Source organism: Pectinophora gossypiella, chromosome 3 (assembly GCF_024362695.1).
Source record: "Pectinophora gossypiella chromosome 3, ilPecGoss1.1, whole genome shotgun sequence".
Classification (NCBI taxonomy): Eukaryota; Metazoa; Arthropoda; class Insecta; order Lepidoptera; family Gelechiidae; genus Pectinophora; species Pectinophora gossypiella.
The window spans coordinates 7779161-7792587 of NC_065406.1; the positions used below are offsets into that span (position 1 = coordinate 7779161).

General features: G+C 37.5%; 1 protein-coding gene across 1 annotated transcript; it reads left to right on the forward strand.

Annotated features, from left to right (window-relative positions):
• Positions 1-1684: 1684 nt before the first annotated feature.
• On the forward strand, positions 1685-9959 carry LOC126382282 (odorant receptor 4-like). The gene is made up of 9 exons (XM_050032098.1): positions 1685-1958; positions 2481-2633; positions 3190-3372; positions 5103-5319; positions 5609-5705; positions 7160-7261; positions 8137-8225; positions 9206-9272; positions 9900-9959. Exons 1-9 carry the CDS (start codon positions 1685-1687, stop codon positions 9957-9959), a joined length of 1242 nt encoding a protein of 413 aa, XP_049888055.1.
• The last annotated feature ends 3468 nt before the right edge of the window (positions 9960-13427 follow it).

A 13427-nucleotide genomic window follows, 5' to 3' on the forward strand; every position in this document is an offset into this window, starting at 1 on the left:
AGATTAGACTTAAATGTATATCCTCAAGCGTGTATGAAGACTTTGATTGAAATATGACTTAACTTTGCATTACGCCTGTATTCTGAGAAGGGTAGGCAGTGGTGTATAGTATGCACACCCATACTTCGCCAGCTATGTTTAAGGGTAAGTAGATGAAGCAAAAATGGTGTGTTACGATTATAAGCGATATTCCAAGAAATTCTATAGATGGTATGTACCAACCTCTACAAAATACAGATTTAAGTACCTCCCTATTATGTACGTATAATATAATCATTTCAGTTTAATTATTACAATATTACTTACACTCAATTCGTGCGAAAATCCGGTGACTTCTGATAGTATTATTTTGGGCCAGACGAAATCAGCCACATTTGCCTACCCAAATGATTGCAGTTGACATAATTTGTAGTGGAATGGAAATGATCAAGTCGACTGTAATCAACAGACTGTAACATGCGAATAGTAATTGGCATTAATTATATTATAGATTCAAAATACGGTCCAAGGGGGATAAATTATAATAAAATACTACTACTGTAGTATTTCTCTCGCTTCGTTCAGCTTTTCCTACCTACCTTCTTCGAGAATATATTTGGATGGAAATATATAATTAGATCTAATGTAGAATACTTCATACATTTTATCGACACTTTTAAATATCTTATCAAAATAGTCTAAATATATCGATAAGTCAATGGTATTACACATCAAAGAACATTTTTATGTTACAATTTTCATCTCTGACGACATAATTAATATGGAACAAACACATTTTTCATACAGATATTACAGATTTACAGCATTCCGGTACACTATGTATGTCGCACATGATTGGATAAACGTCCAGGGATAAGTCATTTTGCATACATAATGGCCACATCAGGGCAGCAACTGGATAGCCAATTAGCAGGAAAATGGTGAGTGCAATGACTGAAACTGAATATTCAGCGTTTTCCGCTCTCATTTGGCTAGATGTATGGCCTGGTTTAGCTGCCCATTTGTCTGCGGTTGCGATCGTGCGCTAAGCTGCCAATGCAGTTGGCTTCCATTTAGAAATGTGAATTACAGGCTACCGATGTATGCTGCATCATGAGCTATATTGAGGCCGCGAACTGGTAATCTGTGATGATTCAACACGACATCCGAAATAAAACTTCAGTACTAATTGTGGCAAGTTGTGATGTCGCGTCTGCAAAAACCGATAAAGATTACGGGCTTGTATTACGAGTCATCCCCGAATATATAAGTAGTTAAGGAAAATTTACTATAAGTCAAGTCAAAAAAGCACCTACCTATCTTGTAGATATTATATCAGTTGCTTATCGAAACTGCTGTATCGGGGCTCTAGGGCTGCTCTGCGTGGCTGCTTATAGTGGACGGATACTCAAGGCAACCACATAATTTACATTGCCTTTTCCCGCCGCCTGGCTGCCTACTGGACGGCAAACCTAAAAACTATATAATATTAAAAAGATATGATCGTAAAAAGTAATACTCCAAAAAAGTTTTGCTTATTAGCTTCCAATAAATTTTTAATTTGGAAATATAACCCGTTATTATGTCACAAATCTTTCGCTAAGTTTGTCCATAGTTTCTCTTAATAAAATATGTATATAAGAACGGACTTATATAAAAAGGACCGACTGTATGTACCTATTGAGTGAAGAATAAGGCTTCAACGATGTTAGAAGATGTGAATACGAGTCGGCGCGAAGTGTACGAAACCTTGAAATTGTGCAATTTCTGTTCCCGTTGCATAGGCATATCTTTCATAGATGACCCACCGCGTACCTTTATGGGTAAATTGAAGATTACTGCGTTGTATATCTTCTCCATCAGCGCCTTGGTCGGGCTGATAGCAGGCGAGTTCACATACGTTCTCAGCTTACTCGTTGGATCAACTTCGGTAGCGGAATTTGTTGCCAGCTTACATATCGTTGGATATGGCATCATGGGTGAGCATTTTCAGTGGTATCGATTCGGGCAACCACCATCTTAATTTTGCAGGATTAAACCCTGCTGCTTTTTCTTGCACATATCGTAAATATAAGATGACAGCGTCCTTGTATGAAACGATTGATGAATGCGGAGGAAGCAAGAGAAGTGTATCAGGATCGAAGCAAATGGAATTCCATAGTCTCTGGTTACCCCGATGGGAAATAGGCGTGAGTTTATGTATGAATGTAAGTTATTAAGCGCTATCTAACTGAAATTAGGTTAATTTTGTGTCCGCCTGAATAGGCACCATTATCCTGTAATTCTATTAGAAACGCCTTTCAAAATGTAGGAAACACTTTCTTGTACTCGTATTTGGTAATTGAAATATTATTAATTAGTTGAAATATGTACAGAAATATTAGGTATATTTTTCATGCATTATCCTATTGGTACATTGAAACTAACAACCCGCATAGCTAATAATACTTTGGCAAACTCTACTTTCGTGTCTGAAAGTCTTATAATTGTTTTACTTGCAGGCTTATGCAAATGCTTGATACTTTGGCTCAAGCGGCCTGTGTTTAGGCAGGTGGTAAACGAGCTGGTTAAGCTGTGGCCAGTGAACGTCGAGGATGAAGAAGGCGCAGCTCTCAAACGACGGAGTGTTAACGCACTTCGTCTTGGACAATTGAGTAAGGAATTATTTAACACCCTTCTTATTAGTACTCCCCCTTGTTATTAGTAAGTTCAGTCACTGTGGTCCTGTGGTACATTAGCTTACTTCTCTGGAAGGGCCGGTCTCTGGACTCCGGTACCAAACTTGCACTAATGAGTTTCCAATTGATCTTAAGTGCCGTGTTCACTAACATAGTGTGTTAGTGACTCGAATATTTATAGACGGCGACACGGCTCACCACCTATCACGTGGGTGAATATCAAAATTTCAGACAAACGTGGGTGAATATCAAAATGTGCCAAGTTTGGTGGCGAACTATCATATTCGTGAAAAATTGGGTTCCGACATGAAAAAGGATAGTTCTAGTTACGAGGTAACTTGTTCTTCGTAGCTAGAACTATCTTTTTTCACGTCGGAACCAAACTTGGCACATTTGAATATTCACCCACGTTTGTCTAACAAAAAACTTGGTGATGCGTGGGTACTTAATAGTTCGTCTTGCAATGGATGTATCTCTGACTACCCCAATTGGAATATAGTTAAGAGACTATTTTATGTTGTTTTTATTTAAGGTTACATGATATGGAATGTCGCTGGTTGCGCAATGTACGCTGTCACGCCTGTCATGCTTCACGTTTACCGACTAATTCGCAATGTACCTTCTGACCTCGGCTATGTTTGGGCAGCCACCTATCCCTTTGACAAAACCAAGCCTGGATATCACGAATTCATATTTGTCTACGAAGCTTTCTCAGGTAAGTAAGTAAATAATACGTATTCACACACGTATAAGTAAATTCATATATAAGTATTTTATTAATTAATTAATATTTTATTCAAATTTGTCAATAAAAGGTAATTAAAGACTGTTTTTAACCCCCGACGCAAAAACGACGGGGTGTTATAAATTTGACGTGTCTGTGTAAATGTATATGTATCTGTCTGTGGCATCGTACCTCCCAAACGGATGATCCGATTGAAATGCGGTTTTTTTTGTTTGGAAGGTATATTAGTCGAGAGTGTTCTTAGCTATGTTTGATGGAAATCGGTTCAGGTCTTTAAGGTCATCAGGTCGTTTGTTAAGTGTGATAGGAAAGTTACACGCTCAGTTTGCTTGCAAGCATATATGGGATAAGTTATTTTTTGCTTTTTATAGGATTTAGAGTTTTAACCTTTTGTCGTAATAATTGAGTACTTTTTTGATCGGGGTTTTTTAAAAATTTTAATTTAATGTTATGTTAAATAAATAACTAATTTGTAGATGCTACATACAATTATTGTCATATATATAAGTCTTAATTTTAGTAATTATCTTATTTATAACTAATAAATAAATATAACACAGTAGCACAGAGAAAAATACGGTAGAATATATTACATAAAATAGTATTAACATATATCAGCATACCGGTCAAATTGTACATAAAGCTGACACGGCAAAGTATTAATTTATGTTCCAACGCTGTCCAGCAAACCAGATTTATTCCAAACTAGCAAAATATACGAAAACGAGGAGTTTATTGGAAGAGAATATTTGGTATTTTATATATTTGATACTTACAAATAAACTATACAAGTAAAAATGCTACTTATAACCACACCGCATTATTACAACGTAAACTAGAGATACTACAGGTTTGGCACTAGGTTTAAAACCTGGATTAAAATGAATGAATATTATAAAACTGGGTACTAAGAAACCTCCTCCTCTAACATGATGGACTAATGTTATGGGCGATAGGCTGATCCCTTACCACCATAAGGTTCGTCATATCCAACTTACGACATCACCAACAGTGGCTGCAAGTTGTCATTGATTACTTGTGGCTCTGCCCACCCCGTTAGGGATTGCAGGCGTGAGTTTATGTATGTATGTACTAAGAAAAGCCATCAAAAATGATGAAAAAAGTGAAAGTGTTATTTGAAGTTGTTGATTAGCCATGAAAAGTGATGTGATTGAAGTGTGTCAGGATCGAAGCAAATGGAATTCCATAGTCTCTGCTAAATACACTCACGCCTATTGCCCAGTGGGAAATAGGCGTGAATTTATGTTTGTATGTAAGAAAAGCCATGAAATCGTAGAAACTTTGTCATTACAAAACGAAGACTATAGGTATTATATTTTAATGAAGTTTACAATTTAGAGATAATATAACATAATATACATATATAAACAGTCTATATACGTCCCACTGCTGGGCACAGGCCTCCCCTCAGTCACCCGTCGGGGGTATGGAGCATACTCCACCGTCTGCTCCAATGCGGGTTGATAGAGGTGTTTTTACGGCTAATAGCCGGGACCAACGGCTTAACGTGCCCTCCGAAGCACGGAATCATCTTACTTTTTCGAACAATCAGGTGATTCAAGCCTGAAAAGTCCTTACCAAACAAAGGACAGTCTCACAAAGTGATTTCGAAAATGTCCCCATATAAATAAATTTAAAAGAATGGTTCGGGAAAAAATTACAGATAATTTATTTTTCAGGTCTTGTGTCCGTCTGGGGAATGTTAGGGTCTGATATGATGTTTACGACAATGGCAAGTAATATTACGATGTTGTTGCGATTCCTCCAGATCAAAATTCGCAATCTGGGTATAAACAAGTTAGGTCCCACGCCGGTCTTGACAGACGACAAATCTACGAACATCGACTGTTTCGACGAAATAGTCTCTGTTATTAAAATTCACCAACGGCTTATAAGGTACTTAAGTAATTTAAAAAAAAAATATAAGTGATATACGCCAGCTTTGCAACCAGTTGTAACTTTAGCCCGAAAACGGATCTGGGTACTCACATCTTTTCACACTTACGGCAAACTTATCACGACCTATGTATGTATAGATAAATGGAAGAAATCTCTTTGTTTATAGATAAGCTTGCCTGTACTATCTGTTTTCTTTGTATGTTTCTTGTGTCTGTTTTATTGTGTACAAATAAATAAATAAATAAATGGAAGTCATTATTCTTATGTAAATTTTCTATTTCCTCAGCTACAAGGACGATTTAGAAGAAGTCTTTTCAATGGTGAATCTCATCAATGTGTTGTTAAGTTCTATTAATATCTGCTGCGTTGTCTTCAATATAGTGGTATGTACTTAAGCTATTTACATGTTTTTTTTAATGGGGGGATCTCCCCTTGTAATTGGGTCCAAGGCCAAGGACGATGGTGATTATGATAAGGGGGAGTTTTATCATCAGCCCATTAACGTCCCCACTGCTCGGGCACGGGCCTTTCCTGTGGATGGATAGGGAGATCGGGCCTTAAACCATCGAGATGAAAGCTTTTTTTTGTGGTGACCCATCCTATGACCGGCCTTTGCGATAAAGGGGAGTATCGAACTTTTATTCAAACTTCTAACAGTAAGAGCATTAAGGCGCGCGGCCACTGTGGCGCACTTTGTAAGAAAATATATGTGGTTGTGTCCACTGCAACACACGGAGAGGCTACACATGAAATGACGTCATTGATACTGGCGTGGCTTGCTCGAATAGGCGGTTACATAGCACAACGCTGTCGACGCTTGTTTACGTTTCCACTGGAGTCCATGAATACGTTGCTGACGTTGGTAACTGACGTATCTGATATTTTTGGCGAATCTGATTTGCACCTTTTGCTATAGTCAATATATTTATGAAAACATTATGTATGTACTTCGTTTTGCGTCTGCGCACCTTAATATATCCTGCGTACCTGACCGCTTCCGTTTCACTAGGAGTCGAAGTGGTCGCCATGGCCGAAATCGGTCGGAGAGATCATCATCATGTATGTACTTAATACGTAAAAATGTATCTTTCCTTCCGAGAAACTGTGAAATACAATACAAGAAAAAAAATTAAAATTGCTATTTATAATTCTAGATTAAGTTAATTAAATTCATATTTTTTGGGGTTATTATGTATACGTTTTTTTACAATAAAATACCAGATAATATTTTAAATTTGTCAGAAAATAAATTTAAAGCTCATCTGAAGCTTATTTTATGTAATAAACCTTATTTATAAGATTAATGACTACCTAAATGATAAAAATGTCTGGTATTGAATGTGTTCCTGTAGTTAATAAATAACTTGTAATGACCCTTGTACCCTCATTGATTTAAAAGATATGTTGCTGTTGCAGTTTCTTGTCATTTCTTCTCCTCAGCCATAACACCTTGCGAAATGACGTAAATTCAAAAATGTTACATTGACCTTCAACAATTTTATCCATGATAATTACGTTGAATAAATGATTCTGATTCTGATTCGTAAACCCACGTTGATATAAACTCACGCAAATTAATACACGCAGCTAAAATGCGCCGCGTGCCCGAGCACGCATGCGCCGCTGTGGGCCCGCGCCTTCGTGGGTGTATGGACTTCCCACAAAGGCGGTCCTCCATGCATTGTGTAGATTATGTATTGTATTCGTTATAATGTTCGTTATGTGTTATTTTATATGTATATATTGTTTAAAGTAGCTGTTGGTTTTCCGAAAATAAATAAATAAATAATATTAGTAAATATGAACCAATAATGTAATCGGAGTTATTTATATGCAGCTTTTAGAGCCGTGGATGGACATGAGCAATAAATTGTTCCTGGGAGCTGCATTAACGCAAGTGGGTATACTTTGCTGGTACGCTGACGACATATACAAAGCTGTAAGTATTTTAATAGATGTTTGATAATATTTTTCATCGAAAATGTTAATACATTCATATTTTTTTTACTTATCTATATTTCTATATTTTATCTAGTGTAAAAAATACAGAATTAGTAATTAGTCCATCTTGCGATAGATGTACCTCTTAGCCTAATTTGGATAACATAGTCGTGAACTTATATATTGTTAGATAGAAAATAATCGATCGACCTAGTATTGACTGACATCACTATGCTAATGAACGTCACAACACTAGCTTACGTACTTTTACAGATCTAATTCTTACCGCACATTTATAGACTATTATAAAATATTATCTTTATTGAAATACATCACTTATCGTACTGAACTGGTTGTTCTGTTTAATACTACGTAAGTATGTGTAAAAAATTTAAATAATTAGCTTGAACTAGCAGTCTTCTTCTATCGTGTGGGTTGAGAGGTGGATCACCTCAGCAACCCTGGTGTCAGGGTTATTATTGGGCCGCCAAAGGCCCCTGACATGGCTCATATAACGATTACTCACTTACACCTGTAAGTAGTAACCGGGACCAACGACTTAACGTCCCTTCCGAAGCACAGATCATCTTACTTTCGGACAATCAGGTGATCAGCCTGTAATGCCCTAACCAAACTAGAGATCACAAAGTGATTTTTGCAATACATACCCACTGGGATTCGAACCCGGGACCTCCGGATCGTGAGCCCAACGCTCAACCACTGGACCACAGAGGCCGTTAACTAGCAGTAGTGAGTATATTATATTCCTAGGAACTTGATCTTCATACATCAACGGATGTCTTCCTTAGAAGTGGATCCATTCGTGAAAGTTACATAGTACCTATCTCTTATATATTTTCATGTTTGAAACAGAGTATAGGGGTTGCCGCGGCTGTCTACGAATGTCGATGGTATAGAAGCAACATTCGCTGCCGAAGACTACTACTTTTGTTGCTTCAAAGGTACACAATTACTTAGAAATTCAATTTTGTAACTTTAGTCATACATAAATTATCTATGTATGATGCTCCCTAGCTGAACCACCATCAATCATACTTAGTACACAATTTCTGATTATATCAATATAATCTGCATATAAGTAATTACTATAATCCCGTGCCTACGTGTATACTTATAACAAGAGTATACCAAAAATCTATACTATAATATTATAAATACACGTGTATAAAGAGATCTACTCTGAACCGGCGTGCGTGTATGAAACAATTGTTCAATGTAGAGGAAGCAAGAGAAGTGTCAGGATCAAAGCAAATGGAATTCCATAGTCTCTAAGTACTCCGGTGGGAAATAGGCGTGAGTGTATGTATATATGTAATGTACTTTTGCATTTGTATAAACAGGAAAAAATATTTTTAGTTTGTATTGAATAAACTCAAAAGTTACAGGGCTGATTACAAAAAATATTTCACCGTTTGAATGCTACATTATCCCTGAGTAACATAGACTGTATTTATTAATGAAATAAAAGAGATCCCTGCTAAAATTTACTCTTAAAAAATAAATGTACTATGCGAAGCCGGGAACGGGTCGCTAGTAGTATACAGGGTGTTAGTGACATCGTAACGAAAACTTTGAGGGATGATTCAGGCCATGATTCTGAGTTGATATCAATTGGAATTTTCCGTCGCAGAAGTATGGAACGGAAAATAATTTAAAAAAAAGACTAAAATTTTCATGTTTTTCCCGACAGAAAAATCCACTTGATATCAACTCATGGTCTGAATCATACCCCTGAGTATTGGTTACGGTGTCACTAACACCCTGTATATATATTGTCCAAATGTGACTTCAGACTCATAAAGAGATTCCAACCAGACACACTACGATGTAAGTTACGTGTTCTCTGAAGAAGGCCATCACGTATTTAGTAGGCTATTTAAATGCTATCTCTTATATTTTATGTATTTATATTTGTTAACAGGTCACAAAAGCCGCTCTACTTTACTGCGTTGAAATTTCGAAATATAACTATGAACACATATACATCTGTAAGTATTGTTACTCCAGAAAAGCTTTTTCCTGCTTGAGAGCACTCAGTGGTCCCAAATAGTCCGGGCAAATACAAATCAACAATATTGTTTACTAAGTACTTTATATTACATAACATAATATAAAATCAACTCGAAGTGGTAAACAGTGGTGTATAAACTAATAGCATAAATAAAATACAATGTGTTAATGACATCGTAACGAAAACTTTGAAGGATAATTTAGGCCATGATTCCGAATTGACTTCAAGTGGAATTTTCATTCGCAAAAGTAAGGAACGGAAAATAATTTAAACAAAGACTAAAATTTTCATATATAGATAAAATATAGAGTTGAAAATAATTTAAAAAACTTAAAAAAGCATGAATTTTGCGACGGAAAGTTCCACTTAATATTAACTCAGAATCATGATCTGAATCATCCTCCTCAGTATTCGTTTCGATGTCACTGACAAATTGTATAATGGCAAGAAAGTATTTCTAAAACAGATATTTACTGATCTGACTTACTGCTTGTTTTTTCTCGGATGGAATTCACTACTTGATCGGACAAATGGGAGCGCTGAGAGCTCTCACCCAGTTAACTGAGTACTTTACTGTATTAAATGTGTGATTGTTTTATTTCAGATCCTAACAACGTCTTACTCTTACTTCACTTTACTTTACACCATGTATGACAAACAGTGATTCACGAATGTAATGTCTAATTTATAAAGTAGTTAAGTATTGAGTCATATAACTTTTTTGTAACAATAACCGAGTTTAACCTCTCATTTGCCGAGATACCAGACACAATAGATTTTACATTGTGCAGACACAATCAAGTCGAGATCTGCATTCCAACAAACGAGAGCTTAAAGAAAATAATCATCATCAGCCCATTAACGTCCCCACCGCTGGGGCACGGGCCTTTCCTATGGATGGATAGGGAGATCAGGCCTTAAACCATCACGCGGGCCCAGTGCGGATTGATGGTTATTAACGACTGCTAATGCAGCCGGGACCAATGGCTTAACGTGCCTTCCGAAGCACGGAGGAGCTCGAGATGAAAGCTTTTTTTTTGTGGTCACCCATCCTATGACCGGCCTTTGCGAAAGTTGCTTAACTTCAACAATCGCAGACCGAGCGCGTTTACCACTGCGCCACCGAGCTCCTCAAAGAAAATAATAATGATCACAAAAGTATCAGCAATCCCTACAAATTGTCTACTCCTTTGCTTGCGGATCTGTCCACCCCAACAAAGATTACGGGGGTAACGAGTTTATGTATTCTGATGTATCTTTTGTTCCTCTCAAGTCGGCCAGTATGTTCTTTGTAACATACGTTCCATATCTATGAGCCATATTCCAATTTGACGAAGTCGTAAAGTCGGCAACATACAGTAAAAATTGATTGCCAATTGAGTAAAACCTACGTATATCTAGATTAGAAGAGATGATTGTCGTTGTATACTTACATTGTGTTTAAAATATAATGTCACTGAGAGATACGTTATTTATTTATGTAATTTACTGTAAGTACCTCTAATTTAACTATTGTAGGTAATTGAAGTAGGCCAGAACCCTAATTAATGACCGTCGAATTTGTTTTCGAATTCATGTTTGGATCATAAATGATTATCACGTGCACAGCGGTGAAGGAAAACATCGTGAGAAAACCCACATTCCCGAGAAATACATTTTCGGCATTTTCGGAGGTATGTGACCTAACCTGTATTGGGCTGGGTTTCCCTTCGCGGGTTGGAAGGTCAGACAGGAAATCGCTTATGTAAAAAGCCGGACCTATCCAATTTTCAGGTTAGGTAAGCGTACCCTGTGAAAAACGGGATAATTGAAGGGTGATGATTATTATAAGGTATTAGCATGGAATAACGAATTTAGATGGTGTCTGCGGGAATCAGTACCATTGTACAAATATTACTATCTCTACAGCGGTTATTAGGACTATTCAATCTATCCAGCCCGATGCATCAAGCTCACGGGATGGTGCATTGAGATCGGGGAAATCGTCGCTATTAGAGTTGGTTACGTATAAATGAGGTCTTTGCGTAGCATCTGCAGTGTGAAGTTGAGTGATAGAGTGAGAAACAGTGGGATAAGAGAAAGATATGGTGAAAAAGACGTTATAGTCACTAAGATTGAGAAGGGAATGTTAAATTGGTTTGGACACGTAGAGCGGATGAAGGATAATAGAATTACGAAAGTGGTATATAAAGCGAAGGTTGATGGTAGGGCTGGCAGAGGAAGACCTAGAAGGACGCATATTGACCAAATTGAAGATATCTTTAGAAAAAGTTTAGTATGATCTACTCCGAACCGGAGTGCGTGTATGAAACGATAGATGAATGACGAGGAAGCAAGAGAAGTGTGTCAGGGTCGAAGCAAATGGAATTACATAGTCTCTGCTTACCCCGGTGGGAAATAGGCATGAGTATATGTATGTAGACTCACGCAATACATACATACATACATACATACATAAACTCACGCCTATTTCCCACCGGGGTAAGCAGAGACTATAGAATTCCATTTGCTTCGATCCTGACACACTTCTCTTGCTTCCTCCACATTCATCAATCGCTTCATACACGCACGCCGGTTCAGAGTAGATCGTATTGAACCTTTTCTAAGGACATCTCCAATTTGATCATCGTAAGTCCTTCTCGGTCTTCCTCTGCCAGCCCTACCATCAACTTTCGCTTTATATACCGCTTTTGCAATTCTATTATCCTTCATCCGCTCAACGTGTCCAAACCAACCTAACATTCCCTTCTCAATCCTAGTCACTATATCGTCTTTTACACCACATCTCTGTCTTATCACACTGTTTCTTACTCTATCACTCAACTTCACACAAAAAACTCAACTCACGCAATACTACGTAGTATTAGCTTTTGTAGCATACAGAATAGAGAGAGCTGTTGCTGTTACTGGCTGTATACGGAACAGAACCAAAAATGTGGAACATGAGACGCGGACTTTAAAGGGAACGTGTATGCACCAAGCTTTAAAGAAGAGTGGAAACGGAAATCAACTAATGTTATTCTCTAAATTCAACTTCAAGATTTTTCCCATACAACATAGAGTTCGAAGCCAGACTCACTTTATTATCAGTGTAAAATACACCGCACTGTCACTATTATAAGATTCATGAATTATTGCAGCATGCGGAAAAGTTTTGCCAACGGATGTCGATTGCAATAGCATTAGTTGTTCATTTGTTTTTGATCCCGTTTGTGGTGTTACTGTATCTCCCGATGGCACTTACACCTTCGAAAGATATCAAAATCTATGCACCCTGATGAAATACCAGTGCCATATGGATACATATCAGGGAGGTAAAGCTTTGTCTGTTATATATTTTATTTAATATGTAAGTAAGTTTTAATGCTTGCTAACCAACATCAAACTAGCACGCAAGCTGCGTTCAAGTAGATTAATTTAGTGCATGCTTATTAATTAAGTGTATTCGGTAAGTCTTAAAATCTAATGCTGATATAGAAGGCTCTACAAAATATCATTTTTAACACTCCTAGCAGAGTTAAAATATTTCAAAATAGTGATACTTGAAGAAGACACATTGAAGTCACCAATTTAGCTTAGGAGGTATACACCGCTTAGCCGGTCATATTTTATTAAGTATAATCATCTGTGTAAAGATGCATCACACTGTACGAAACCTGCAAAGGGTCGCGTGCAAGTCATAATGTCTAAGTAAATGATGAGCTGAGGAGGTGGCCAAGACTGCTACCCGCCTCTTAATTGTGTAAGCAGTGGTTCTGTGTCTTCGACAAATAACTTTCATTTATTTCAACAGCCCTCAAGCACGTCCCAGATAAGATGTGTAACATAAAAAAGAGACGTTTACCAGGTCTGCTGACTCGCAAGTCGTTTGACATTGGGACTACCGGCGGGCTATCTATGTGCAATCATACCTGCCCTCTAAACTGTCCGGATTTCTACGACCCGGTCTGCGCAGGCATATATAATATCAAAGGTGCTTCCTTGAACCAAGTGAGCTTAGTGCCAAGGAAACATACAATGCTCAATCACTGTCATGTTGATTTATTTTCGTGCTTACGGGCAAGAAGTAAGTACTTCTTCTTATCGTGTAGGTTGTGAGGTGGAATACCAGCCTCATCAACTCTGGTGTCAG